Source organism: Gavia stellata, chromosome 35 (assembly GCF_030936135.1).
Source record: "Gavia stellata isolate bGavSte3 chromosome 35, bGavSte3.hap2, whole genome shotgun sequence".
Classification (NCBI taxonomy): Eukaryota; Metazoa; Chordata; class Aves; order Gaviiformes; family Gaviidae; genus Gavia; species Gavia stellata.
The window spans coordinates 1,604,666-1,630,715 of NC_082628.1; the positions used below are offsets into that span (position 1 = coordinate 1,604,666).

At 57.1% G+C, this 26,050-nt stretch overlaps 2 protein-coding genes across 2 annotated transcripts in view; one reads left to right on the forward strand and one right to left on the reverse strand.

Annotated features, from left to right (window-relative positions):
• The window catches only part of LOC132320358 (dynactin subunit 2-like), a 197,292-nt gene that overhangs the window by 170,145 nt on the left and 1,097 nt on the right, over positions 1-26,050 (forward strand). Inside the window, exons 4-11 of the mRNA XM_059832640.1 lie at positions 24,356-24,454; positions 24,536-24,696; positions 24,798-24,945; positions 25,028-25,093; positions 25,171-25,209; positions 25,334-25,411; positions 25,561-25,632; positions 25,733-25,835. Of these exons, the coding sequence (XP_059688623.1) occupies positions 24,356-24,454; positions 24,536-24,696; positions 24,798-24,945; positions 25,028-25,093; positions 25,171-25,209; positions 25,334-25,411; positions 25,561-25,632; positions 25,733-25,835 (766 nt within the window). The remainder of the gene's footprint in view (positions 1-24,355; positions 24,455-24,535; positions 24,697-24,797; positions 24,946-25,027; positions 25,094-25,170; positions 25,210-25,333; positions 25,412-25,560; positions 25,633-25,732; positions 25,836-26,050) is intronic.
• On the reverse strand, positions 1,640-13,874 carry LOC132320389 (electroneutral sodium bicarbonate exchanger 1-like). Its single transcript, XM_059832684.1, has 21 exons — positions 13,746-13,874; positions 13,162-13,297; positions 12,786-12,946; positions 12,493-12,681; positions 12,206-12,294; positions 11,916-12,073; positions 11,459-11,546; positions 10,807-10,953; positions 10,538-10,629; positions 9,848-10,022; positions 9,578-9,711; positions 8,715-8,960; positions 8,507-8,612; positions 7,992-8,153; positions 7,193-7,306; positions 6,683-6,844; positions 5,841-6,092; positions 5,133-5,201; positions 4,412-4,585; positions 4,175-4,312; positions 1,640-1,666 (listed from the first exon to the last, which is right to left on the reverse strand). The coding sequence occupies exons 1-21, from the start codon at positions 13,843-13,845 to the stop codon at positions 1,640-1,642; spliced, it is 2,919 nt and encodes a 972-aa protein (XP_059688667.1). The 5' UTR covers positions 13,846-13,874.

The following is a 26,050-nucleotide window of genomic DNA, read 5'->3' on the forward strand; positions in this document are numbered from 1 at the left end:
GGGTTGCGGACCTGTGGCCTTGGGATGGGATGGAGCAGGAAGGGGAGAAGCCTCCGGAAAGCAGTTTATCCCATCCCAGCATGGGCACCAGCACTTGCAAAGGCTTTGCCTTCCCTCTCTGTCCTTCTCCGCTGCTGACAGGTGCCTGCAAAACATCACATTGTCAAAACTGGGCTGGGCAAGGGGATGCCGAGCTTTGCATCGCTCACTTTGGAGTTTTGGAGCAGCCAGAGTTGTTCCGCTTAGCACTATTTCCTAAGCACAAAGCTCTGGCTGGTTGCTTCGAAGCTGCTTTTGTTGGGAGGCTGAAAGCAGTAATTGCTTGTAAAACTGAAATCGGAAATCACTGGAGCAAAGGAGGAAGGTCCGACTTTTCGGGGAACGGTTCTCTTTGCAGAAGGTGAGTGCCTTTTCCTCCCTTCTGTACTACCAACCTCTGAAGAAATCAAACCAGAGTAATGAGTGCTTGCTGACAGGCACCCAGCAGTCTGGTTTTCAGCAAATAAAGGGTGACGATTGGGCAGCCTCACTATTACAATGTGCCTCGTTCTTCTGTATTTGTCCAGACGAGCTCCCTTCTGGCTCTCTACCAGCCCACGCAGGGACATTGCCATGTCCCCCCCAGGATTTCTCGGCTGTCTCAGCCCAGAGACGGGCTGCACGGGGACGTGGCGGGGCAGAGTCAGGAGGGGGCCATGCTTCGGGCACGGTGCTGAGCCCCACTCCACGCTGGCGGCTGCGTGGCAGGAAAAGCCTTTGGGGACCTTCTGCCGTGAACCTCAACATCAGCTCTCCATCCTGGAGCTGGAGGAGGTTGAGCGAAACCTCGGGGCAGCACCACGCTCCCTCCCAGGAGCAGCAAGCAGGGACCAGGGCGGAGGCACGAACCCACCGCAGCCGAGCAAGACGTCGGGCAAATGATATGGGACGGGATAGTGCATATACCTGATGTCAGGAACAAGCCTGGCCGGGCTTGGCAGACCCCCTGAAACCGAAAATTATTTCTATGGATTTATTACGGCTTTTCTGGAGGATGCTCCACACAGTGAAGTACTTTGCAGGACACAGCCCCTGCCCTGGCCACCTCCTGCAGGGAGGCTGCCAGATGCCACCACGTGCATTAAACCACCTTTTCTCCCCCCATCCTTCCCTACTGAGCAGATGGCAGTCGTACGAATCCCAAAGCACCCAAAGCTTCGCCTCCAACACCAAGCGGCACTCGGAAGGCACCTTCACCACTCTTAGGGATTTACCCACGCCAGCCACCCTAACAGGGGCCGACCCTGGGATCCCGCTGAGAAGGCAGAGTCCCAGGGAAGGTTTCCCATCCCTCTTTGAGGAGTTCTCGGGTGACAGCTCGAGCTGGCTGCCTCCGGAGAGGGACCCCTACCCCCACTCATGACCCCCAATTATACCTGTACCACCCAGCACCCCATCCCCAGGTCCAACCCCGAGGCCGAGCCCTTAATTCTCCCAGAGGGACATCACCTTCCCTTGGCTTCCAGCTCCGGCCTGGGGCTCTTCCCCAGCCTCTCCCTCCACTTACTCCAAACCCCACCCTCAGCACAGCCCCACACACACTCCCCTCCTCCTTCCTCTGACCTCTCTCTTCCTTAATCCTTTCCTCACCTCCACCACACTATACAGAGGGAGCCAGACGCACCACCTCCTCCACTGACTTCCCTGGCCAGGTGGGGACACGGTTCGAAAAAAACTTTGGAATACCCGGAGCTGCTCAGCTCTTGCGGCCTAAGGCTTCAACTCCTTTAGCTGCTTCCGCCTCCCTTTTCTCGGGAACCGCTCCCGCGGCGCTGCAGGACAGCAGCTGTCCCCTCCGACAGTCACCATGCCACGCTGGCAAAAGTCAACCTACAGCTTGCAAAACCCCATCACGTAAAAGCCGTCTGATTTTGGCCCTGCTTGGGGATGTACCCCTTTCTTCCTTACAGAGCAATTCTGTAGTTTCTTTTCCCCACCTGTTTGCAAGGAGCAACAACTTGCCCTTGGCATTTGGGGTTGGCTTCATGCACGAACAGGCTCCCGCAGAGGATGGGACAAGCCGATGGCAGGAGGGCTCGTGCACCCGTCCCAGCTGGGCACAAGGCACCAGTTGCAGACACCGAGAGCCTGGAGCACGTGCTGAGCCCACAGCAAGATGCAGGGCTGCAAGGGGACCTTTTCTTCTGGCTTGTCCTCTCCTCCCAGGCTCCACGGCCAGCCGACTCGACCACATCTGCCTGAGATGACACCACAGCCCTACGACCCCCCCAAACCTGAAGAGAGCACGAGAGCCATCTCTGCTTCACAGCTTCTTCCTGCATAGCGGCAGGGGAAGGGAGAAGGAAAAGGCATCTTGCCGCTTTCCTCCCGGCTCATCCCACCCTGGGAGAGAAGAGACTTTGCAAGGACAGGGGAGAAGAAAAAACTACAGAGTGCCAGGGAGGTAAAAGGAAGGAAAACAGCACTGAATGATAAAGCGGCAGCAGTCCCTCTACCACTACAAACCCACACCACCACACGCACGTACACACGGGAACTTCACGACACCGAACTCCCATTGACTGGCACGTACACCTCAGTTTGCTGGTCTAGAGATACCGAATGCCTGAAGCACACCAAGGAGAACTGAAAACATCGACATGGCTTTAATGGGAATCCTCCAACTGGAAAACAGCGGTATCTCCCCGTCTCTGCGTTGGCACGTCCCTGAGTCACGTTCTCACTCCTCCCCTTCAAAGCCGAGGCTCCTAAATAGCAAAACTGGGGGGAAAAAAGACAAAAAGAGGGAGAGCACCATCAGTGGAAGACCTGCCGGCTGCTGCTGGTTCAACCCTGTTCGTGGGACCACCCTGGCAGTGACGAGCTGGTTTGCATGCCACGGTCCTCGCTGCCTGTTCCCAGGGACGGGCCGTTTGCTCGGTACTGCCTGCCGAAGCACGGGAAAACTGTAGGCATGAGCTGTCGCTTGCAGAGGAGCACGGTCACGTTCACATGCAAACCTTTACCTCTTTCCTCCCCGGATTCAGACTGTTTCTGTGTTCATAGTGAGAGCCTTCCACACGCTCGTTTTCAACACTTCCTCCGAGATATTAATCTCGCAAGGATCAGTCCTGCAATAAATATTTTACAGAGCAATCCGTGACTACGGGAACTGATGCCACCAAGTGCGTTAGCATCAGCAAGAGGAACAGCGGGACCCCGAGAATCCAAGCTCAGCATAAGCACAGCAGGTTTTGCTGGATGAGGAGTTTTGCGAGGCAAGCCTGAGAGCTGCAGAGCTACCGCTCCGTGCAAAGGCTCTTGCAGGCGTTTAGCCCTGGAGTGGGCTCCTAAGCCACTGCTGGTACAGATCATGCCTGCAACTCCTCGTTTTTACGTATGAGGATCTCCAGCTACCCTAAAGTCACTGAGGATGCGACTTTTTGGGGTCAGATGGGAGTTGTGCAGCCACTCTGCTTGGAGGCAGAGCCCTGCGATCCCCTCCTGCAGCCCTGCCCGTAGATGTGATTTTCCCACCAAGCTGACTGCTGCTTTCTATGGGACGCTCAAGAAAGATGCAAGTGGAAAAAATTGTGCCAAACACCTTCCAACTAATCTTGCCGGGGGTCCTGGCACTTGGTGGGGCTTTACCTGTCCCTGCTTTGCTTTGGGATATCCAAGTTGCTGGTCTTGCCCAGTTTCAGCCGAACTGAACCGGCAGCAGCAGCAGCTTCCATCATTTTCGGGGACTCCTGACGGAAAAAAGGGACAAATCAAGTTCTCTGTCTTGGATCCAAGTGGAAATAAACTGAACACCCAGCAAAAACATTGCATGCTGCCCTCTCCTTCTGACTCGTGGCACCTTTAGCTATTAGCGCAGCAGGGTAAAGACCTTTCACTCTGAATTTTTTTTGGGGGGGGGGGTTAAAAACACTGTTACGAGCCAATCTTTCCATCATCATCATCATCATCTGTTATTATAAATGACTCATTTAAAAAATTATACCTCTATTCAAGTGTTAAGCTCACTGCTCATTCAGGGAAAAAAAAGGTTAAGATGTGGGATCCAGGCTATTAGTATCTGTTTCTTTTGAGTTCTGATCTTGCCCCAACATGTAAAGACAAGCTGTGCTAGAAACAGGCAATCTCACAGCCCGAGGGAGATGTCCAGCCCCGAGCGCCCAGCAAGCGTTACCTCTTCTTCATTGGCTTCGTTTTTGGCACCGTCCAACTTCTTCTTCTTGCTCTCTGGCATAAGGTCATCCAGGAAGCTGAGCTCTCGCTTCGAGAAGCAGAAATCCATGGCTTTCCGGACAAATACAAGAGCCAAAACCTGCACGAAATAGAGGGAAGATGCGGTGAGGCCAGAGGTGGTGCTACATCTCACTCCAACGCGGCAAACATCCCTCTGCCGAGCGGCACCGCCTCTTACCATCATGGGAAAGACGATGGCGGCACGGGACACCTTGATGGCCCAGAGCAGGACGAGGCAGATCAGCTGGATCACGGTGAAGAAGTGCACCTTTCGCAAGGGGACGTGCCGCAGGTAGATGAAATCCGGCTGGTGTTTCACCGGCATCCAAAACAGCTTCAAGCGATCGAAGAACTGCAAAATCAAAGTGGAAAAGTTGCCACCTTGGGACTGCGGAAAGCTTCTGGCCCTCTTGAGATGTGGAGGGAGTTTTCAGGATCTCGCTCGCCATGAGAAACCGTGGATCCCACTATGCTCCTCCTGGGAGCAGCACCCATTTTCCCTTCGCTCCAGCTAGAAACCAGCTTGCCCGTGAGAGCTGCCCACCCACGTGCAATTATGCCACGTTATTCTATGATTAGCTTGTCTTGGCCCACTGAATCCCCCAGCAAGGATTTCCACCAGTGGTAGAAATTGCCTTCCCTGTGCACTCAACTCCCCCATTTTCACCTAACCAAACACTGGCCTGCCCTAACCTGTGTTTAAACAGGGAGCGCTCAACTTGCCCGGTCCTCCCAGCCCTATAGACCTCCTGTGCCTCCTCCAATCTTTTTCGTACACAAAATATTTTCATTGCTTGCTTTCCGAGAGGTTTTTTTCCCATGCCGCTGCTTTTTTCCTGCTTCTACGGAGATGAAATACCAGGCAGCGGACATGCTGCACGCTGTAAAAAAGTCCGTACCTGAATTTCTCCGAGCGACGACACGCCCATGTAGAGAAAGACGCCGTAAAGCACAGGCATTGGTATAAACTGAAAGAAAGAATGCAATCATTTATTTTTTTAAATTGCATTTTCAGTAGTACCACTCTCTTCTACAGGCACTGCCTCAAATTGCCTACAGCTTTCCAGTTTCCACAGGGTTAGAGACGTGTCGGATTTTAACCAGCAGAGCTTTTGTGCCTGCGAGTGAGCTAATGCTCTGCTTTAGGCGGAACGTTGGAGTTATCTTTCATCAGCAGAATCCTATCTTCCAGAAAGGTTGGAGGAAAACAGGCGACCATGCTACCATATGCCACGTTCTGTGACGGTAGAAAAACCTTTCTCCTTATTCTTGTAGCAACAAGCAAAAGCGACGTGCCTCCTTTTAGCCTAGCGAGGAGATTATCTTGTGGGAGGAACACGCAAGGAAGCCCATGGAGATGATTTCAGTGTGTTTAGCTACTGGAACGGCTGTGCTGAGGCATTTAGGGGAGCAAATTGCCATCGATAACGTGCTGAACGGCTGGAAAGCGTAAGCGAGGAGGCTGCTTCCCACTGTGGGTCAAGCCCCAAGGTTTGGGATCACCTCCTCCTCCACTCCACAGCTGCTCGGGCCTGGAGAGAGGGGACTGGTTTTGGGTAACCTCCAAAAAGCTCGTGGCTGTTGGGTGTTTTGCATTTTCCTCTTACCTTTAACACAGAAGTGAAGAAGACAGAGCAGCCCATGAGCACAAAGATCATGGAGCCAGTGACTCTCTGCTCTCGTATCCCCAGAAACTTGGGTTGTTCTCCTGGAGCTGCGCACTCAGACTCGACTTTGAGGCTATTCACGTGGGTGATGGACAGGACGGTGGCAGCCACAAACCAGGGCAGCCCCATCACGGAGCACACCCCGAGCATCACGGCCACCATGAAAAGGTCCAGGTGGTACCCACATCCTTTCTGCGGGAAGCAAAACAAGGAGATGAGCGTCCCACAGCACAAGAGCAAGGACAACGTCGCAAGTCAGGCTCAAACCCCGCTAGAGTGCAAGTCAACTTCTTGAGAATTTAAAACACGCCTCGGAAACAAATAAGGAGGTATCTGCTCTTTGTGCAAGCCCCTTGCATGAAAAGGTGGCAGGAGTTCAGACAAAGTGGATTTGGTTGTGCGATAGCTACTTCTCAAAAGAAAAAAAAAGACCGGGTTTTTTCCTTCATAAAGAAATTTCCACCACTTGCAAGTAGGATGTGACTCTGAGTTATCCCTGGCAGCGCGTCAACACAATTCGATCCCCCATCCACTGCTGACGTTTTAAAACAAAACCACGCTTCTCTATTGCTCCAAGATTAATTTGCTCCTCTGAAAGGCTGCTCATCTGAACTCCCTGTCGTTTGCTCCCTGTGTCATCATTAATGCAGGAGAGCATCCTGCCACGCAACCTGACGTTTTCCCAAACCAATGCCTTCCCAAAGCATTTGGAATAGGAGCTTCTCCCCGTGCCTGCAGCCCGGAGTGGGTTGGGGATGGGCTCATCTCTTGCAGCCCCTTACCTTCAGCCTGTGCTCCTTCCTGTTCACAATAACAGCAGTGATCTGCTGGTCCATGAAGATCAAGATGGTGCAGAGCAGAGCTGGGATGAGCGCAGCCAACACCGTCCACCAAGGGTTGGGTCCTACGGGGTTGATGAACCACCCGCGGTCGTCTCTGGTAGGCTGCAACAAAGCACACACATCAGCATCATCTCCCAGCCCAGCCACCTCACTGGCTTTGCTTTTCCCCTCCATTCCCATGTCAGAGCACCTCCCAGCCCTGGCTTCACGTCACCCTGGGGTTCAGCACTGCCGCTGCCCTCTTTGCAAGCACCTACAGATACTTCTCCTGGAGGTATCTAGTTTTGGGGCTGTCTTCTCCTTTCCCGAAGGAAACGATGCGCTTGGAGGCAGAAGAGGAGATGGTCGCACCACCAGCATCTCCTCCGGACTCAGCCCTGTCCTGCCCCGGCATCACCTTGTGGCATCCCCAAGGGCTGAAACCAGCTCCCTGCCAAAACACCCCGTTACCTTGAACATATGGGGGACGTGGAGCTTCGGTGATGGGATCCCAATCATGAAGTCCATGAGCACCATGACGACGATGGTGAGGAAAACAGCAAAGTCGCTTACTGTGGACCGTACCTGGGGCAAGAAACCAGAGCTGAAGGGGGCGTCGCGAAGGGGGCCACAACATGACATGGAAAAGTGAGGGACGTCAACGCCATTAAGACCGGTTAACAAAACCCCTCCATGCTGAGGACATGCAGCCAAATCCCTTGGTTAGATACCGTTGCTGTGTTTGTGCCTGTGAGATCTGGTGCCAGGCAATACAAAATGTTTAATTAGGTGGAAAAGGGTTGTCTTAATTGAAACCTTAAAAAAAAAAATAAAATTACAAAATAAGGAAGCAGATGTCTGCCCCGACAGCCACGCTCACAGCTAAAACAGGAATAAGGCACTGAGGCATCATTTGTTCCTCAAAAGGAAGAAATAGTGTCGTTTGCTATGGCAGCTCCTCAGCTGAATCAGCCTTCCCCTTGAGCACATAATGCACAGAAGGTGAAAAAAAGTAACTGTGGAAGACCTGATTTCCCACTGCCTGAGCAAGAGATGGCTCCAGGACAGGTCGCCAGGCAGGTGGGAAATGCTACGATCCTTTTGCACTCATGGAAATGAGTGAGGGACGTCCACGCTGATGGAGAGCTTGGCCTTCAAGGTCAACGTTTCCCAGCTCGACCGAGTGGTGGCAAATACTGCTTAGTGCTCCAGGAAAGCCATTTTGGGAAATGAGCGTGGAGACTGCTGCTGGCCACCGTCTTCTACCTACTCTGGTTGGGAAGTATCGGCTGGTCTTAAACTTCTTCAGTAAGCTCGACAGCACAAAGGTGGAGAAGAAGAGGATGCAGCACCAGAAGAGGACGTCAGGCGTGTAGGGGCCATTGGGTCCACAGGCAGGTCCTTGAAACTCTCCGTGCAAATACCGACATTCCTGGAGAAACAGAGCATCAGGACACAAAGGCAGTGCACGTGCGGCAAGGAAACCTTGCATAACGAGGGGGTTATTTCTGCTGCCGGTCAGAAATATTGTCCTGCCACCGCGTTGAGGAGGCGGACAGTTATTACCCACGATGTTGGGCACAAGGTGGACTGGACAAGGTGGACGCTCCTTCCCAGGACCAAGCGGGTTAAAACCACCCATTAGATTTAAGCAATGACTTTTCAGAGCAGCACTAGCACAGCTGGAAGCCCATCACCACCTGAAGGGCTCCGACTTGTGCACCACGCGAATGCCCCTGGGCCCCGTGGCCGCGGCACGAGGAAGCAGTGGCTCGGGGCACTTACGGTCACCGTGAGGTTTTCCCAGGCGATGCCAGACACGTTGATCTTGTTGCTCTCCCAGAAACGCAGGGTTTCATTGCTGGGATGCGTCGGTGCCTCACACTTACAGCTGGGAGGAGAGAAGCCAAGACACGGGTAAGGGAGAGGCGATGCAGGTGCAGCCCTGAGCTCCTGCCAAGGGGCAGGGGCGTTTTAGGAGGAAAAAACCCACTAGTCGATGGTGAGGAAGTCGAGCTGGCTGTGCATGTGCACAGGGTAGGTCTCCCGCAGGTGACTCAGCTTCTCTAGAGCCTCGTAGATGAAGATGAGGCAGATGAGGGAGGCGAAGGCTTCTTCGGTGAAGCGGGTGATGTAGCACACCAAAGAGCTGGCGTCGGTGGCCACCAGCACGATGCAGAAGAAGGCGGTCCACAGCCCGATGCATGCCCGCAGAGAGAGATAGGAGAGCGTGTACTCCCTGGGAAACCAAAATAAAACCAAGGGTGGAAAGGCCAGCAAGAGGCTCCAAGCTGGGGCTTAATGATAAATTTAAATTGCAATAAGGGTGGTTCATCTCACATCGAAGTCATCACAGCAGAAGGACTGTCATGGAAAATACCCATTTCACATGAAAAACTCCTACTTTTTCAATGAAATCATCCAAACTCACAACATTTCAGCAGTAGACTATTTGGCTACTTGAGCAAACTGTATTTCCACTTCCAGCAACAATCAGGCTAAAAAGTGCCTTGTTTTGTACTCAGAGGGAAGCAAATCTTCCCCCATTCCCAAACCAGAGTGATTTGTCTCCTCTTCCTTGTGCAGCCCATCTTGGGCATCCACATCCTTGTGGTTTCTCCTCCTCCAGCTACTTCGCTTTAAGCCTAAAACCCCCAAATGACCCCATCCGTCCTTCAGAGAGCCAGGGCTCTCGCACCATCACATACTAAAGCAGCAGCGTGCAGCATCTGTGACACACAAGACAACTTCAATCGAACAACTGCCGCTGAGAGAAATGAAAGACAAACATCTTTTCTCCATCCCCGCTGCCTTCTGAAGGCTCTCACAGCACCCGGCCGCAGCAACCAGCCTTACTTGCAGAATTTGTAGAGGATCTTCTCAAAGACGAGCACGGGTCCGGTGCTGCCGAGGATGGTGAGAGGTTGGCCAGCAAAGAGGGAAAACACCACGCCGGTCATGGAGGCGCCCAGCAGCGACTCCATGGCACTCTGTCCGGGGAAGAGAGGCAGCAGTGAGTACAGAAAGCATTAGGGGGAAAAAAAACCCAGAGCAAACTCACTGCAGCAAGGACTTTTGCATGAGTTTTATCCTCCCCCGTGCCACCCAACAGAGAGAGCTGCTCACTATGTGGCCATCGGTCGCCTCCCCCAGCAGTCCCCCAAAGGTGATGACAGGGGACATGCAGGCACAGTAGAGGAAGAGGAAGGACGCCAGACACTGCAGCCTCAGACCATCCCGAAAGTCGCTCCAGAACCACGGGGCTTTTCGCTTCACATCCAGGATCAAACCTCCAAAGAGCCTGGAAGAAGGACAAAATAGAGACTGTTCTCCTGCAAGACCACATGGACTTTTCTTGGCTGCAGAAGGGCAATCACAAGCATGGAGTAATTTTCAGTGCTGAAAAGAAGCCGTCTCCTTCTCCCTTTTTACACCCACTAGAAACTGAGGCACGCCAAAACGCCCTCCAACAAAAAAAAAAAAAAAAGAGAAAAAAGAAAAAAGAAAAAACAAGACCTAACCTGAGAGCCCATCCCCTCTTATTGCAACACTCCCTTGCTCTGAGAAGCAGCAGAGCTCTACCTGGAGGTATTTGCACATCTGCTTCCACCCCAAATCAAGAAGACCTGTGTGCAATGATGCTGTGGCTGAGCCCAGCTGCCCACATCTCCCACCTGCCCAGCCCAGGGACCCAGCTGGGCATGTGGAGCCCCTTCACTGAACCAACTAACCCCAAAAACCTGCTCAAAGGCAAGGTGCATGCTCAGATTTGGGAGGCAAGCAGAAAAAAACACCCCAAACTATCAAAGCTTGCACCTTCCCGTCCGCTCCAGTTCAGGACCGCTGTGCTTCTCTGGCTCACTGTCAGAAGCACTGTCATCGAGAGCTCCTGGCATCTTCCTTTTTTCCTGTTCAAATGGAAATAAGAAAGACAGCTATTTGTAACTACTGGCTTGTTTTGCTTCTGGTCTGGCCATGTGACTGTGTCAAACAGGGACCTTGTGAATCTGGACCCCTGAACAGCATCCCTAGCTGCCTGCCGTCCTGCCCGTCCCCCTCGCACCTCCCTCCACCGCAGCACCCACCTGCGAAGGGACGTTTTTCGGGGGCTCGATTCGGATCGATGGATCCCACTCTCCAGGCGGCAAGACCGTGACCTGATCCAGAAACTCATCGATGCCGGCCACGAGGTCAGCCCGGTTCTTGGCTTTATAGGCGACGTCATGGAAAACCTGCCCGTAGGAGACAACCTGCTCAGAGGACAACCCATCTCGCATGCCCTAAGCAGTGCAATAAGCACTTGGCTAAACGCAAGATAATTTCCCCCAAATTTCCTGCTGGCAATGGCAGGAAGTATTCCCCCAAAAGGAAAAATCTGTCCATCGTGGTCCTTGTAATCCTCTCCTCCACGAGGCCCCCCATCCCCCATGGCACACCGCAGCCTGTTGCTTAAAGAGGACAAGTTTTACTGGCCCTGGCAATGCCACCACTGGGGACAGCGTGCTGGGGACCCCGGGGAGAAGGACGAGGTGCAGGATGCACCCCGGGTGGGATTTCAGCCTCCAGGATGTGGGGGGATGCAAACGTGCGTGTTTGCTTTGGGGTGCGAACGAAGGGTGGGCTATTTGGAGAGCTGCCGGCAGCGGGGACAGCAAACGCTCTTCCTCGCTACTACAGAGACAGGGAGAGGTGAAGAAAGCCAAAAATGACCCAGAGATATCCCTTCTCACGTCGCACCTCATCCGTCATGATAGTAGCCATGGACCTGCCGATCTCATGGTACTGATGGGCTTTTCCTTCTGGTCCAAGCAAAACAAACAGGAACCTGGGCAAGACAAACAAAAGGAGAGAGACGAACGTGTCATGGCTCAAAGAGCACCCAAGGAAATCCCTGGCAGCTCCCAGCCCAGAGCACGGCTCGAGAGGGGACACGGAGGCTCACCGACTCCGGTGATGAATTGGAAATTCATCAAAACCCATCGCAAATTTCATTTTGGGGCCAACTCTCATTCACGTTGGCCAATGGGTTTAAAAGCTACAGCAGGGAAGGGGGAAATGAAGGCAAGGAGACGTGGCTGGCAGAAACGTGCTGGCTCCCGCTGGCCTTGTTCCCTTGGGATGCCAAACTGATGCATGCCATCTGATGTTTTGTTGGGGGGGTTTGAAATAAAAACTTTGTGCTTCTCGTTCAGACCTTGTTGGGATGGGAACTTCCGTCATGCCCGAGAGGAGGACAGCCGGGGTCAGGCGGACAAATGCCACGATGGGCTGGCGAAGGAAATCCAGCTCTCCTACGAGCACATTGGACGCTTCAGCCCCGCTGGGAATTTTCTTCATGAAGTGCAGCTCCGCCTGGGCACGACAAGCCATTTTCAGGCAATTACCCCAAAAGCAAAGCCCACAGCACCCTGCAGCTCCCTCTGCAGCCAAGGTTGCAACAGCAAATTCGTCCCTGAAGGCCTAAGAAAGCTATGAGTGTCTCACCTTGCTTAAATCCGTTGTGCTGGTCTCATGGTTCACCCCATTTTTAGCTTCCACAGTGGTGGGAGAAGGATGAGGGGTAAGTGTTTGAGCTGGTAGAAAAAAGAAAGACACTCAGAAAGACGGACAAGGAGCAATTGGGATGCTTCTCCTTTGCTAGGACAAACCTAATGGGGCCAAAGCCCTGCAGAAACCCTCATCTGCTGCCAAAGCCCTGCAGAAACCTTCACCGGGTGCCAAAGCCCTACAGAAACCTTCACTGGGTGCCAAAGCCCTGCAGGAACCCTCACCTGGCTTGTCGAGGAGGTGCAGGTCCGACCGCTTCTTGCTCACATCAGCAAACGAGCGGACGATGGGGAGAAGGCTGTTTCTTTTCTTCTCGTTCTGATGGTGGTGCTTCTTCAAAAGAACTTCTTGAATTTTTGCCCGCGTGCGCTCGTCAAACTCCATGAGCTGTTCTTGCTGGCCCAGGATCAGATCTGGGCATGGCACAGGAAAATGAGGCAGGGTTTGATCTAGGAAGGAAGGGCACAGCGGCGAGCCAAGCTCGGCCGTTCCCGGAGGGACGCGGCACCCACAGTACCTGCGATCTCTTCGATGCTGTTGGCACAGATGTCCAGCAGCACCGTGCCATTGATGATGCAGCTCCTCAGCTCAAAGAGGCTGTGCAAGGACAGCGTGGCCACATAGGGCTTGCTCCAGCGCTCGCCGCCGTCTTCCACATCCTCCTCAAACTTCAGCCACCTGCGGACATCAGGTGTGGTCAGCCCCATTGCAAGGAAACAGCCCCAGCTCTCCAACCCCTTTAACAGAGCTACAGGTAGCAAGGGGAGACGGCTCCTCCCATCGGCACCTGCAGCTGCAAAAGCTTCGCGTCCTGAGGAATGGAAAACAGAGCCCGCGGGCTCTGCCGGCGCACAGGAACTCCTCTCCCACCGCAGCCAGCAGCAGGGATTTACCTTGCCGTTTCCTTCCACTCGGCATCTTCGCCCTCTTTCACGCAGATCTCATCCAGCTCGGTGAACAAGGCGTGAGGGACATGCTGCTCGTCCTCCTTGGTCCTGAGGATGAACTGCACCCGCTGGGACGGGGTGCCTGGGGGCAGAACACAGAGACCCGTCCAGTTACCACGCTCGAATATGGCCCATCATGCTCACGTGCAAAGCGGGCATCAGATCGGCACCAGTTCAGCCACAAATATTGGGCCGGCCCCTCTCCCCTGGCTCTGTTGGGGCTTGCACAGAGCCACGGAGAAGGAGAAGCATCTATTCCACCCCTGCACAAGGATGGGCAGCTTTCCTTCCCCACATTTCCATTTTTAAAGCAGGCATCCTGCTAAGGAAGACGAGCCTAAATCCATTATACATTTAACTACCTCAAAAAAAAATGATGAAAGTTTTGAAAAAGAGGGTCTTGTTAAATAATGCCACTTTCCCTCGGAAGAACAGCAAGTCACTCAAACTAGCCACATGGACCTGCTTGCAGAAGACCCCAGCGCCCATGTAGCCCCAAGGAGTTTAGTGAACGTGGTGGCGGGACTTACAGTGGTAGCCCCGCCCCGTCGGGGCACAGTCCTCCTCCTGTTCCCGATGCTTCTGCTTGTGGGGTCGGTGATGCCGGTGGCATTGCCCCACCAGCGGCATCTGCACGCCGGCGTACAGGGTCCGGTGGCCTGCAAAAAAGCAGCATTTGCATCGCTCACGATATTGGGGAGATGGATGACACAGATGCCACGGTTAAATCAGTGCAGCCGTCCCAGGAGGAAACACCAATTTTGTTTTCACTGGATCCCTGAATGTCACAGACCTCTCCTTTTCTCCAAGCCTGTTTTACTCGAACTTTGCAACAACAGAGCAACAACAAGTGATGGCTCCCCCAAAAGTGCCCTGAAAGCATCCAACCTCTTCTCAAATTCCAGCTTGGGCTGGCCAACACTCAGCCTTGCTCATTAAGCAGTGACAGAAGGGAATTCTTTTTAAAATCTTTGTATGGCACAAGGCGACAAGAGAAGATCCAATCAGTCCCATGATAAGGAACTCCAGAAGAAAAGCACAGCCTCGCGCCTGCAGCTGTCCAATTATTCTCCAGACCTCTCCAAGCCAGGAGCAGCCTCTGCGAGTAAACAAGCCGTGAATTATCCAGCCCCATGGCTAAAGCTCACACCGTGACCTCCGCGGGGGCTTTTTCCCTCTGTTGAAAAGCCGTAATATTAAAACACGTGAAAATAACTGTGCTGCTTTATTAAGAAGCATGGCACGTTTTGCTGCACATGATGTCACACCGAGTGAGGGACATTGTAGGGACTTTGTGCAACGGGAAAAGGCGCCGGGCTGGTGGCCCCTCTACCAGCATCTCAGCAGAGACTCACCTTCCAACTCCTCCTTCTCATAGTGAATCTTGGCACCGTTGCTCCTTCTCCCCTGGTCAATCAGTGCCTCCTCGTCATGCCTCTGTTTAGCAATGAGAAGAAGGTAAAAGTTGGGGCTGGGCGTCTAGAGCTCCCTTGCGTCCTGCCGGCAAGTCTCCTTCTCTCTTAGACACCGTTTTGCCTCCGTGCTGCGACCAGGGACGTTAAACCTGCCCCTGGCAGCCCTCCCCAGTGCAAAGCATCTCCCCCTGCCCATCCTTCTGCCCTCCAGGGAAATGCCAATGGGATTTCGGGGAGAGTTTTCCCCCTGTTTGGGGGATGCTCAGCCCTTTGGCTGTGCTACCTGTAACTCTTCCAGAAGTGTCATTTTGTAAGCCCCGTTCTGGTTCATCCTCACGTCGGTCACCGGTTTGGGGGGATAATTGAACCTCCAGATCAATCAGGGGGCCAGAGTCCCCCGGGACACCTGGACAGCTCTCACCGAGAGGAGCTCAGTGGCACCCAGTGTGCACCAACTCCAGAGACACAACAAGTGACCGTTTATGGCATCACAATCGGTGATGCGTATCCAGGCAGTTATTTAAAGCCACGCACCCCAGGACTCTTCCCGCTTGGAAAACTTAGTGGATGGGGAGAAACCAGCTCTGTTTTGAGCAAAAACTAGCCGGAATAGAGAAAAGGGCTGTAAATGCCGCATCCTGCTGGGCCGAAAGGCATAAGCAGCGTTTGGGTGTATTTAAAAGCACAAGCTGCCAAAATACGAGTGAGGTGCAAAGCCTTGGGGAAAATACGCCTTACGGGGCAAAATACACATTAGGAGGAAACATAGGAGGAAACAGGACAAGTGAGCACCTCCGGCTCTGCGGCAAGATGCTCTCAGCGTCCCATCGCCCTTCTGTTGCAGCATCCTCGAAATCGCGGCAAGCCTTGCACGGAGATGCCACCGAAGGAAAGGGCCCCGCTCAGAACTCACTCGGTCCCGGTTAGGCCACTCAAATGGACTCGGAGTGCTTATTTTGTTGAGGAAATTGCTGGAGGAGTTAAGGGTTTCGTAGAGCTGTGGGGTTGCGGACCTGTGGCCTTGGGATGGGATGGAGCAGGAAGGGGAGAAGCCTCCGGAAAGCAGTTTATCCCATCCCAGCATGGGCACCAGCACTTGCAAACGCTTTGCCTTCCCTCTCCGTCCTTCTCCGCTGCTGACAGGTGCCTGCAAAACATCACATTGTCAAAACTGGGCTGGGCAAGGGGATGCCGAGCTTTGCATCGCTCACTTTGGAGTTTTGGAGCAGCCAGAGTTGTTCCGCTTAACACTATTTCCTAAGCACAAAGCTCCGGTTGGCTGCTTCGAAGCTGCTTTTGTTGGGAGACTGAAAGCAGTAATTGCTTGTAAAACTGAAATCGAAATCACTGGAGCAAAGGAGGAAGGTCCGGCTTTTCGGGGAACGGTTCTCTTTGCAGAAGGTGAGTGCCTTTTCCTCCCTTCTGTACTACCAATCTCTGAAGAAATTAAACCAGAGTAATGAGTGCTTGCTGACAGGCACCCAGCAGTCTGGTTTTCAGCAAATAAAGGGTGACGATTGGGCAGCCTCACTATTACAATGTGCCTCGTTCTTCTGTATTTGTCCAGACGAGCTCCCTTCTGGCTCTCTACCAGCCCACGCAGGGACATTGCCATGTCCCCCCCAGGATTTCTCAGCTGTCTCAGCCCAGAGACGGGCTGCACGGGGACGTGGCGGGGCAGAGTCAGGAGGGGGCCATGCTTCGGGCACGGTGCTGAGCCCCACTCCACGCTGGCGGCTGCGTGGCAGGAAAAGCCTTTGGGGACCTTCTGCCGTGAACCTCAACATCAGCTCTCCATCCTGGAGCTGGAGGAGGTTGAGCGAAACCTCGGGGCAGCACCACGCTCCCTCCCAGGAGCAGCAAGCAGGGACCAGGGCGGAGGCACGAACCCACCGCAGCCGAGCAAGACGTCAGGCAAATTATATGGGACGGGATAGTGCATATACCTGATGTCAGGAACAAGCCTGGCCGGGCTTGGCAGACCCCCCTGAAACCAAAAATTATTTCTATGGATTTATTACGGCTTTTCTGGAGGATGCTCCACACAGTGAAGTACTTTGCAGGACACAGCCCCTGCCCTGGCCACCTCCTGCAGGGAGGCTGCCAGATGCCACCACGTGCATTAAACCACCTTTTCTCCCCCCATCCTTCCCTCCTGAGCAGATGGCAGTCGTACGAATCCCAAAGCACCCAAAGCTTCACCTCCAACACCAAGCGGCACTCGGAAGGCACCTTCACCACTCTTAGGGATTTACGCACGCCGGCCACCCTAACAGGGGCCGACCCTGGGATCCCGCTGAGAAGGCAGAGTCCCAGGGAAGGCTTCCCATCCCTCTTTGAGGAGTTCTCGGGTGACAGCTCGAGCTGGCTGCCTCCAGAGAGGGACCCCTACCCCCACTCATGCCCCCCAGTTACACCCGTACCACCCAGCACCCCATCCCCAGGTCCAACCCCTTAATTCTGGTCAGTGGTCTCTTGATTTCTTACTGGGTTTCACTTCTGAAGTCACCTCAATCTCTTGGGATTGGACCCATTGGAGGGGGTCCAGGGGAGGCCCCAGAAATGGTCGGGGGGTTGGAACCCCTCTGCTATGAGGACAGGCTGGGAGAGTCGGGGTTGCTCAGCCTGGAGAAGAGAAGGCTCCCGGGAGAGCTTGTTGTGGTCTTCCGGTGCTGAAAGGGGGCTACAGGGGAGGTGGGGACAGACATTGCAACAGGACGTTGTAGGGGGGACATTCGGACTCCACCACCTCATCATCGCCGGAGCCTCAGGAGATGCTGGGAAGAGCCGGAGCTGCCACCTCCGGGTCCCGCTGGTCCTTGTCCCCCTTAAAGTCTTGCACCACGCTCTCCTCCTGGGGGGAGTCCCCACAGTCAGGGCAGGTGGGGACCCTCTCTCCTCCCCAGGGAACCCCCCAGCCTGTCCAGGCCCCCCTTGCCACCTCCCCAGGGTTCCCCAACCTCCCTGACCTGCAGGGTCATGTCCCCTCAAGTTTCAACTCCCAGGGTGTCCCCCATCTCCCCAGGCACCTCCTTGTCCCCAAATGTGGGGGGGAGGCAGAGCCAGGGAGAGGACCCAGGTGTCCGGGTGCCCCCCCCACCCCCGTACAAACCCCACGTCCTGATCTCCCCAAACTCATCCTCCAGCCCCGGGTACCTTCGAGTTGTACCACTCCTCGGCTTCCTGCAGGGTCTTCACGGCAATGAAGACCTCCACCGGTGCCGGCGGGCTCGGGGCGCTCACCTCCAGGCCCCACAGCTCCTTTCTGGGCACGCGGGCCATCACACCGCCACACATGGACCTGACCCCGGTGTCCCCCCTGCCCTGCCCACCCCCATATCCCCCACCTCCTCATGCAGCTCCTTGAGGAATCCCATCTCGTCCACCAACAGCTCGACCTTGCGCTCCATCTCCAGGCGGGACAGTGGGGAGAGGCCAGGTCCTGTGGGGAGAGGCCAGGCTGAGCTGCAGTGCAGCGTGGAGTGTACGGGACTCCTCCAGGCCTCCCCCCCAGGGCGGCGTAGGATGGGGAATGCCCGGTGCACGGGGCATCACTGGGGCCTTCGCATGCGTGGGCAGCCAGGTCAGGGGCCCTGCATAGGGCAGGGACATCACCGGTGTGCGCTGCACGGGGAGGTGATGGGGGAATGGACACTGCACAGGGTGGTCGGGCACTCAAGCCCACCCAGCCAGAGCCCCCCCCGATAACGGGCCCTTCTATCTCCTTCAGCACCCTGCCCCAGCGGGACTCTGAGGTGGCAGCGCCGGCCCTTCCCAGTGTCTCCCCAGGCACCCGCCATGCTGAGAGGTGTGTGTGGGGTGTCCTGGGGCTGGGAGGGGGGCTCAGGATAGAGGGGGAAATCCTGGCATCAGGGAGAGACCCTGGGAGTGGGGCTGGGGGACATCTGGGGACAGAAGTGTTTCTTGGGAGGCTGGGGACACCATGTGGGGGTTGAGACTGGGGGGGATGACCCTGGGGAGGTGGAGAGCATCCTGGGAGGTCAGGGTCACCATGTGGAGGAAGTATCTCACCCCTCCACACCTGCAGCCACGCCCAGGGGCAGCCAGGACCCTGACCCGCTGGGGGACCAGGATGGGGACGATGGGGACACACCCACAGACTTAATGCTGCACCTTGTTGTAGGGTCTCCAGGGTGCTGAATTCATGGAAGCTGAATTCATGGGATAACGCACCCCAGAGCAGCTGCTTGCTCCAGACCAAGCTGAGAAGGTGCCAAACCCTCCTACAAGTGCCAGTCCCCCACCAAGGGACACAGACACCAGTGTCCCCTGTGGCCACAGAGCAGCTCATCCCTAACCAAGCATCCCCCAAGCTCAGGGCCAGGCTTTTCCCCCGCCTCAACGGTCAACTCACCACTGGGTGGCTTGCAGTTTCACGGCCAGCTTGACAGCCTCCAAGCAGAAGGCTTTGGCTTTACACACCACCTCCAACCTGCTGAGGAGAGCCACGAGGTGCTCCGAGCAGGTCAGCGTGTCAGCCAGCACTCGCCACTTCAGCAGCAGGTTGTCGCCTGTGAGGGAGAACAGGAAGGTGACTGGAGCTGCTCCTCCCGGAGAGGCAGGAAAGGAGCCCTACTCTTTCCAGAGGAGCAGTTGGCTTTCGGTCTACGCAAGCAACCGGCTCACCATAATCCACAAACTGGACGTTGGATGCCGTTGTCTGACAGCCCAGCACATCACTGCCCATCAGCAGGAGGATGATGCCGTGGAAGAGCTTGTGGGCTTCGGCAAGAGCCGCCTCGGGAGTCTTCCACCCTGCGCGGGGGCAGTCGTGGGTATCAGCACCAACCAAGACCTTCCCAAGCCCCAGCATGGAGTGACTCCCCCAAATTCCCTCTCCTCACCCCAAACGGGCTGGTGTGGAGAAACCCAGAGGTCAAATGTTTGCACGGAGCTTTGCCCACGACCCCTGTCAGCCTGGTGCTCACAGAGCCACGGAGAAGGAGTGTTTTAAACATCCCCCAGCAACTGACCTTGCACAAAGATCTGCTGCCGGAGCTCCAGCGAGAGGTGGGCAGGGGGGAGGCTCCCCAGCAGCGTTACCTTGGCCATCAGCTTGTAGAGAGCTTCTGGGAGGTGCAGGGAGGCTACAGCCTGCTCGGGGCTGCGCACGGCCGGGACGCCCGGCGTCGCCAGGAGCTGCTTCCACAAGACGGAGCCGTCGTCCAGGCTTTTGGACAGAGCTGAGGGCACACCACGGGCCTGAGACACCCTGACCCGAAACCAGGCGCTCCTGGAGAGCCTCTTCACGAAGGGCCCGACCCCCCCAGCGTCCTCACCGGTCTCTGTCGCCAGGTTGAAGGAGATGCCATATATATATAGGAACCTGTCCTCCAGCAGCCTGCCTTCATAGTTGAGGTCGTTGGGCTGAAGGTCATCCAGGTTCTTCAGCCCCTGAGCTTTGGCTCTCTGGTCCCTCTCTATGCTCTGCAGCGGGGGAGAAGGCAGTGGCAACACATGTTAAAAGACACCACGGCATTTGCAGTGGGGTCTGGGTGGCTTTTGGCAGTCCCGGTGCATTGCCAGCAAGACTGAGGAGGGCACCTCATGCGTGCACGGAGCCCCGTGGCGTTTCCAGATCCGGACCTGTTTTGGCATCCACAGCCCGGCTCTGCTGCTCCCACCCACCTTCTCCAGCTTGGACTCCAGGGTGCAGATGTAGAGCCAGAGCAGAGCCTGTGCCCGGTCATTGAGGAGCCGGTCCCGGTTCTGGGTGCTCCTGGGCACCAACTCCAGCAGCCGCAAAGCTTCACAGATCGAGTCCAGGGAGGAGCTGCCAGAGAGAGAGATTAGAAACAGCCTTCTGCCCCCAAAACCCTTGGAGCATTGTAAGGGGAGGGACAGATACACCCCAGGACAGAGCAATAACACTCCAGATCCTTAAAACTCCCCCCGAGGACCCTCAAATGCTCCTTGGGGACTTACAGGGACACAGGGAGGTGATCCCGGCACGCCGGCCTCCATCCACCAGTCCGTCTGCTGGGTGTAGCTGTGGTAGCAGAAGACCTGGGCCAGCTCCGTCAAGCCGAGAGCTCACTCATGCAGGTGGCCGCTCTCCTCCGAGCAGATCTCCAGCAAGTCGCAGAGGACATTGTAGCGTTCCTGCCCTGTGTTGGCTCGGACAGTCTTGTAGGCCTTTGACTCCGCAAAGAGGACAATCACCAAGGTCTCCGTGTCCAGGCTGCAGGTGGAATGCTACCGCAAGCTGGGGCAGTACATATACATCCCCCTGCAATATCCCCTGCTGACCTTGCAGCATGCATCCCTACGGCACAGTCCCCACACCCCCACCGCCGCCCTTTTCGCCAGACGCTCCAGCAGCCACATCCCTCAGTCTCCGGATACCGCCGGCATCCGCCCCGGGCTCCGGACCAGGGCAGACCTGGAGGCTGGCTGACTGTCGACCCTGGTAGACCTGGCAACCGCCGCCGGCCCTAGAGCCGAGTAGGCCTGGAGGCCGCTCTGGACAACCAAGCCAGCTGGTGGGGCAACCACCGCGGACCGCGGTGCCGGGTGAACCTCTTTCTCCCCAGAGCCAGGTAGACCTGCACAGCCGCCCTGGGTATTTTGGGGTGACAGCCTGCTCTTCCTCTTGCAGATTTCTCTGACAGCATCAGCAAGAGCAGGACAACGGGCTATGAGTCAGGGGAGTATGAAATGGTGAGTCCAGAGCACGTGGGCATGTGAGCCACCCCGGTGCCTGGTCCCTCGTCCCCACTCAGCCCGCAGTGACGTCCCTGTCCGGGGCCGCAACTCGCAGAGAGTCTCAGAAGGCTGGAGGTGGGAAGGGAGCTCTGGAGGTCATCTGGCCCAGCCCCCTGCTCAAGCAGAGCCACCTAAAGCCCAGGACCGTGTCCAGCTGGCTTCTGAGTAGCTCCAAGGAACGAGAGTCCACCGCCTCTCTGGGCAGCCTGTGCCAGTGCTTGGTTGCCCTCACAGTCCAGAAGTGTTTGCTGCTGTTCATGGGGAACCTCCGGTGCTTCAGTTTGTGCCCGTGGCCTCTGGTCCTGGCACTGGGAAGAGCCGGGCTCCGTCCTCTTGGCACCCGCCCTTCAGGTGTTGACAAGATCCCTCCAGAGCCTTCTCCTCTGCAGGCTGCACAGTCCCAGCTCTCTCAGCCTTTCCTCACAGGAGAGATGTTCCAGCCCCGTCGGCATCTTTGCGGCCCCTTGTGGGACTCTCTCCAGCGTGTCCATGTCTGTCTTGTACTGGGGAGCCCAGCACCGGCCCCAGCACTCCAGCTGTGGCCTCAGCAGTGCTGAGGAGCGGGGAGGGATCACCTCTCTCGACCACAACGCTGCTAACGCTGCCCGGGACAGCGTTCGCCGCCTTTGCTGGATTGTGTTTAGCTTGGTGTCCCCCAGGACCCCTGGGGCCTGTTCCACAGAGCCGCTTTCCAGCTGGGTGGCCCCCAGCGTATAGTGGTGCCGGGGGCTGTTCCTCCCCAGGAGCAGGACTCTGCACATCCCCTTGTTGGGCTCCAAGAGGTTCCCGTGGGCCCGTTTCTCCGGCCTGTCCAGGTCCCTCTGGACAGCAGCATGACCCTCTGGCCTTTCAGCCGCTCCTCCCGGTGCGGTGTCGTCTGCAAACTTGCGGAGGGTTCGCCCAGCCCCATCATCCAGACAGTTAATGAAGATGTTAAAGAGTGTCGGACGCAGCACTGGCCCCGGGGGTACACCGGTCGTTGCTGGCCTCCAGCTAGACTTCAGGCCGATGGTCACCCGCCTCTGGGCTTCGCTGTTGGGCCACTGCCAGCCCCCCTCGCTGCCTGCTCGTCCAGCCCAGACTTCAGCAGCTTCTCTTGGCAGATCTTGTGGGAGGCAGCGTCAAAGGCTTTCCTGCGGTCCGGGCAGAGAGTTCCCACTGCTCTCTCCTGGTCTACCGGGCCAGTCATTCCGTCGTCGAGGTTGATAAAGCTGGTCGCGCATGACCTCCCCTGGGCGAATCCATGCTGATTCCTCTGGAGGATTCTTCTGTCGTTCGTGCGCCTGGAGGTGGTTTCCAGGAGTAGCTGCTCCACCGCCTTCCCAGGGGAGGAGGTGAGGCTGCCCAGCCTGTGGTCCCCTGGGTCCTCCTTCTTGCCCTGCCTGAAGATGGGGGTGACATTTGCTTTCCTGCCGTCCTCTGGCACTTCTCCCAGTCACCGTGAGCCGTCAAAGATTATCGAGAGTGGCCTTGCAATGCCATCGGGCCGATCGCTCAGGCAGGCCCTGGCCAAGGGGTCAGTTTTGCCATTAGAATTGCAGAATTTGATAAAAGACTGTTAAAGGTCAAACACATTTGTGCCAGAGGGGTTTTGTGGATGTGCTGACCTCTTCTGGCTGCACACCCCTCCCCACTCATAGCGAAGCCCAGATGACTCAGAGAGGGCAATGCTGCCGCCTTCCTGGCAATACCAAAGCGAAAGAATTAATTTTTATCTTGGCAATTGTCCCACTCCAAGAATCCCTGTAGGGATGCGCCCTGCCTGCAGGCTGTCGCCTGGGCTTTCTCTAAAGGGGGAGATCGCTGGGAGGAGCAGGGCAGCAGCAGGGCCCTGACCTGTGCATCTGCCGTCAGGCAGATCCCTCAGCCTTCGTGGGTGCATCCCATCTGTGCCCGCGCACTTGTGTACGTCCAGTTTCCTTAAGTATCCCCTGAGCCGATCCTCTTCCGGCAAGGGCGCGTTCCTTGCTGCAGCCTTTCCCCGGCCTCTGTGACCTGGGATTGCTGAAGGCCGGTGGGCCGGTAGAGACGGAGGCCAAGGCGGCCTTCAGTGCCTCAGCCTTCCCCAGCTCCGGTGTCCCCAGGTCGCCTGCCTCGTTCAGCAGCGGCGAGCCCCCTTTCCCCTCGCCGTCCTTCTGTCACCTGGGTGCTCACAAGAGCCCTTCTTGTTGCCTTGGCCATCCCCGGCCAGGTGGAGTTGCTTTGGCGTTGCTGACCTCATCCCTGGCTGCTTGGGCAATGTGTCTGTCCCTCCCAGGCTCCCTGTCCCTGCTGCAGCCTCTGCCTCCTTCCTTTCCGTGCCTGGGTTTGGCCAGGAGCTCCTGTTGGCCCCGGCAGCCTCCTGGCTTCTTTGACTGCCCAGCCGTTGGGTCGGAGCGCTCTGGAGCTTGGAGGGGGCGGTCCCTGAACATGAAGCATCTTTCTCGGGCCCCTCTTCCCTCCATTGCCTGATCCCAGGGGAGTGTTCCAAGCAGAGCTTGGAAGCCTGGGCCGGAGTCTGCTGTCCGGAGCCCGGGGCTGTGAGCCCCCTCCTGCCCGCCCTCAGCACGCTGAACTCAAGCATCTCGTGGGCGCTGCAGCCCAGGCTGCCTTTGAGCTTGATGTCCCCCACGAGCCCCTCCTTGGTGGTGGAGACGAGCTCCAGCGCAGCCCCTCTCCTCGTTGTCTCGTCTGTCACTCGGAGAAGGACGTAGTTGTCAATGCTCTCAGGAGCCTCGTGGGCTGCTGATGTCCTGCTGCGTTGTCCCTCCAGCAGGACTCTGCGGAGTCCCCCGTGAGGCCCAGGTTCCTGTGAACATGGGGCTGCTCCTCCCTGTCTGTCGAGGGCCTCACCCGCATGTTCTTCCTGGCCAATGCCTTTTCTTGCCTTTCTGGGCAGGTAGGGGCGGGCACCGAGGGGAGTTGGGTCCCCGCGTCACAGCCGGCTCCCCCCGCCCTGGATGCCTGGTGCCGCAGGAGGCCGTGAGCCCCCGCCTGACCCCCCGTTGCTCTCTCTGCAGCTCAACGACGGTCTCGGTGCCAAAGAGACGCTGCAGCAGCGGTACCAGCGGCTGCAGCACGAGGTGCAGGAGCTGCTTAGGGAGGTGGAGCAGATCCAGGTGAGCACACCGCTGCCCTGGGGGACCGGTGGGGAGGCCGTCCCGGGGGGGTGACGCGTCCACCTTTCCCCCCAGCCCCAGAGCACGGTGAAGGAGTCGGCGGCGGAGGAGGAGCTGACGCCCATGGCCTTGGCCAGGCAGGTGGAGGGCCTGAAGCAGCAGCTGGTCTGCAGCCACCTGGAGAAGCTGCTGGGCCCCGCCGCAGCCGTAGACTTTGCAGACCCCGACGGCGCCCTGGCCAAGTGTGTGGGGTCCCGGGCCGCAGGCCGGGGGGCGGGGGGCGGATGCCAGCATCCCCGCGGGGCGGTGCCAGGGCCCATGCCCAGCTTTTCCCCCTGCCCAGGCGGCTGCTGCAGCAGCTGGAGGTGGCGAAGTGCGGCAAGGCGGCGCCGGGGAAGAGCCCCGCCAAAGCCCCGGTGCCCCCCGGGGACGGCGTCACCTTTGAGCTGTACTGGAGGCCGGAGCAGGAGCAGTTGGCCCAGACTGCCAAGGTGAGCGTGGGGCCGGGGCGGGCAGTGCGCCCCACCCCAAAATGGGGTGTCCTGCCGTCTCACCCCCCTCATCTCCCCGCAGATGGCGGAGCTGGAGAAGCGGCTGGCGCAGCTGGAGGCGACGGTGCGGTGCGAGCCCGACAGCCAGGTGAGGGGCCGTGGCTCCTGCCCTGCCACTCTGCTGCCCCCCGTCCCGTCCCACTGATGGAATTTCCTTCCCCACAGAACCCGCTGTTGGTCGGGCTGAAGGGCAGCAACCTCGTGGTGAGTCAGGCAGGGGCTGGGGGGCGTGCCGGGTCCCTGTCCCCCCACGCCGTGGCCGTAGGACTTGGGGGGGATGGTCCCAGGGTGCTGCCATGTCCCCCCTCACCCTGCTGTCCCCCCCCAGGAGACCGTGCAGGTCCTGCAGGCCAAGGTCAACATCCTGGACGTGGCCGTGCTGGACCAAGTGAAGGCCCGGCTGCAGGTGAAAGGGGGGGGATGGCGGAAGGAGGGAACCGCGCGGTGGGTGTGCTGGGGCCGTGGGAGAGCGCCAGGACGGCGCTGGCCGCGTCCATGAAACTGGGGGTAGGCACTGCTGGTTTTGGGGTCTCCCATCCGCTGCCCCCTCCCCAGAGCGTCCTGGGGAAGGTGAATGAAATTGCCAAGCACAAGGCAGCGGTGCAAGATGCCGACACGCAGAGCAAGGTAAGAGCTGGTGGGGGGGGCCCCCAAAGGCAAGCCCAGCGTGGCGGGGGCTATGTGGGGCCCCCCCTGCAGACTGTGCCGGCCCCGCCCCATCCCGCAGATCCACCAGATCTATGAGACGATGCAGCGCTGGGACCCCGTGGCCAGCACCCTGCCTGATGTTGTGCAGAGGCTGGTGACCCTCAGGGACCTGCACGAGCAAGGTGATGGGCTGGAGGGGTGTCGGGGACAGTGGCGTGGTGTGAGCGGGGACATCTCCCGCTGGGTGGATGAGGGGATCGAGCACTCCCTCAGCAAGTTTGCAGATGACCCCAAGTTGGGCGGGAGTGTGGATCTGTTGAGGGTGGGAAGGCTCTGCAGAAGGCTCTGGCCAGGCCGGATCGATGGGCCCAGGCCAATTGTATGAGGTTCAACCAGG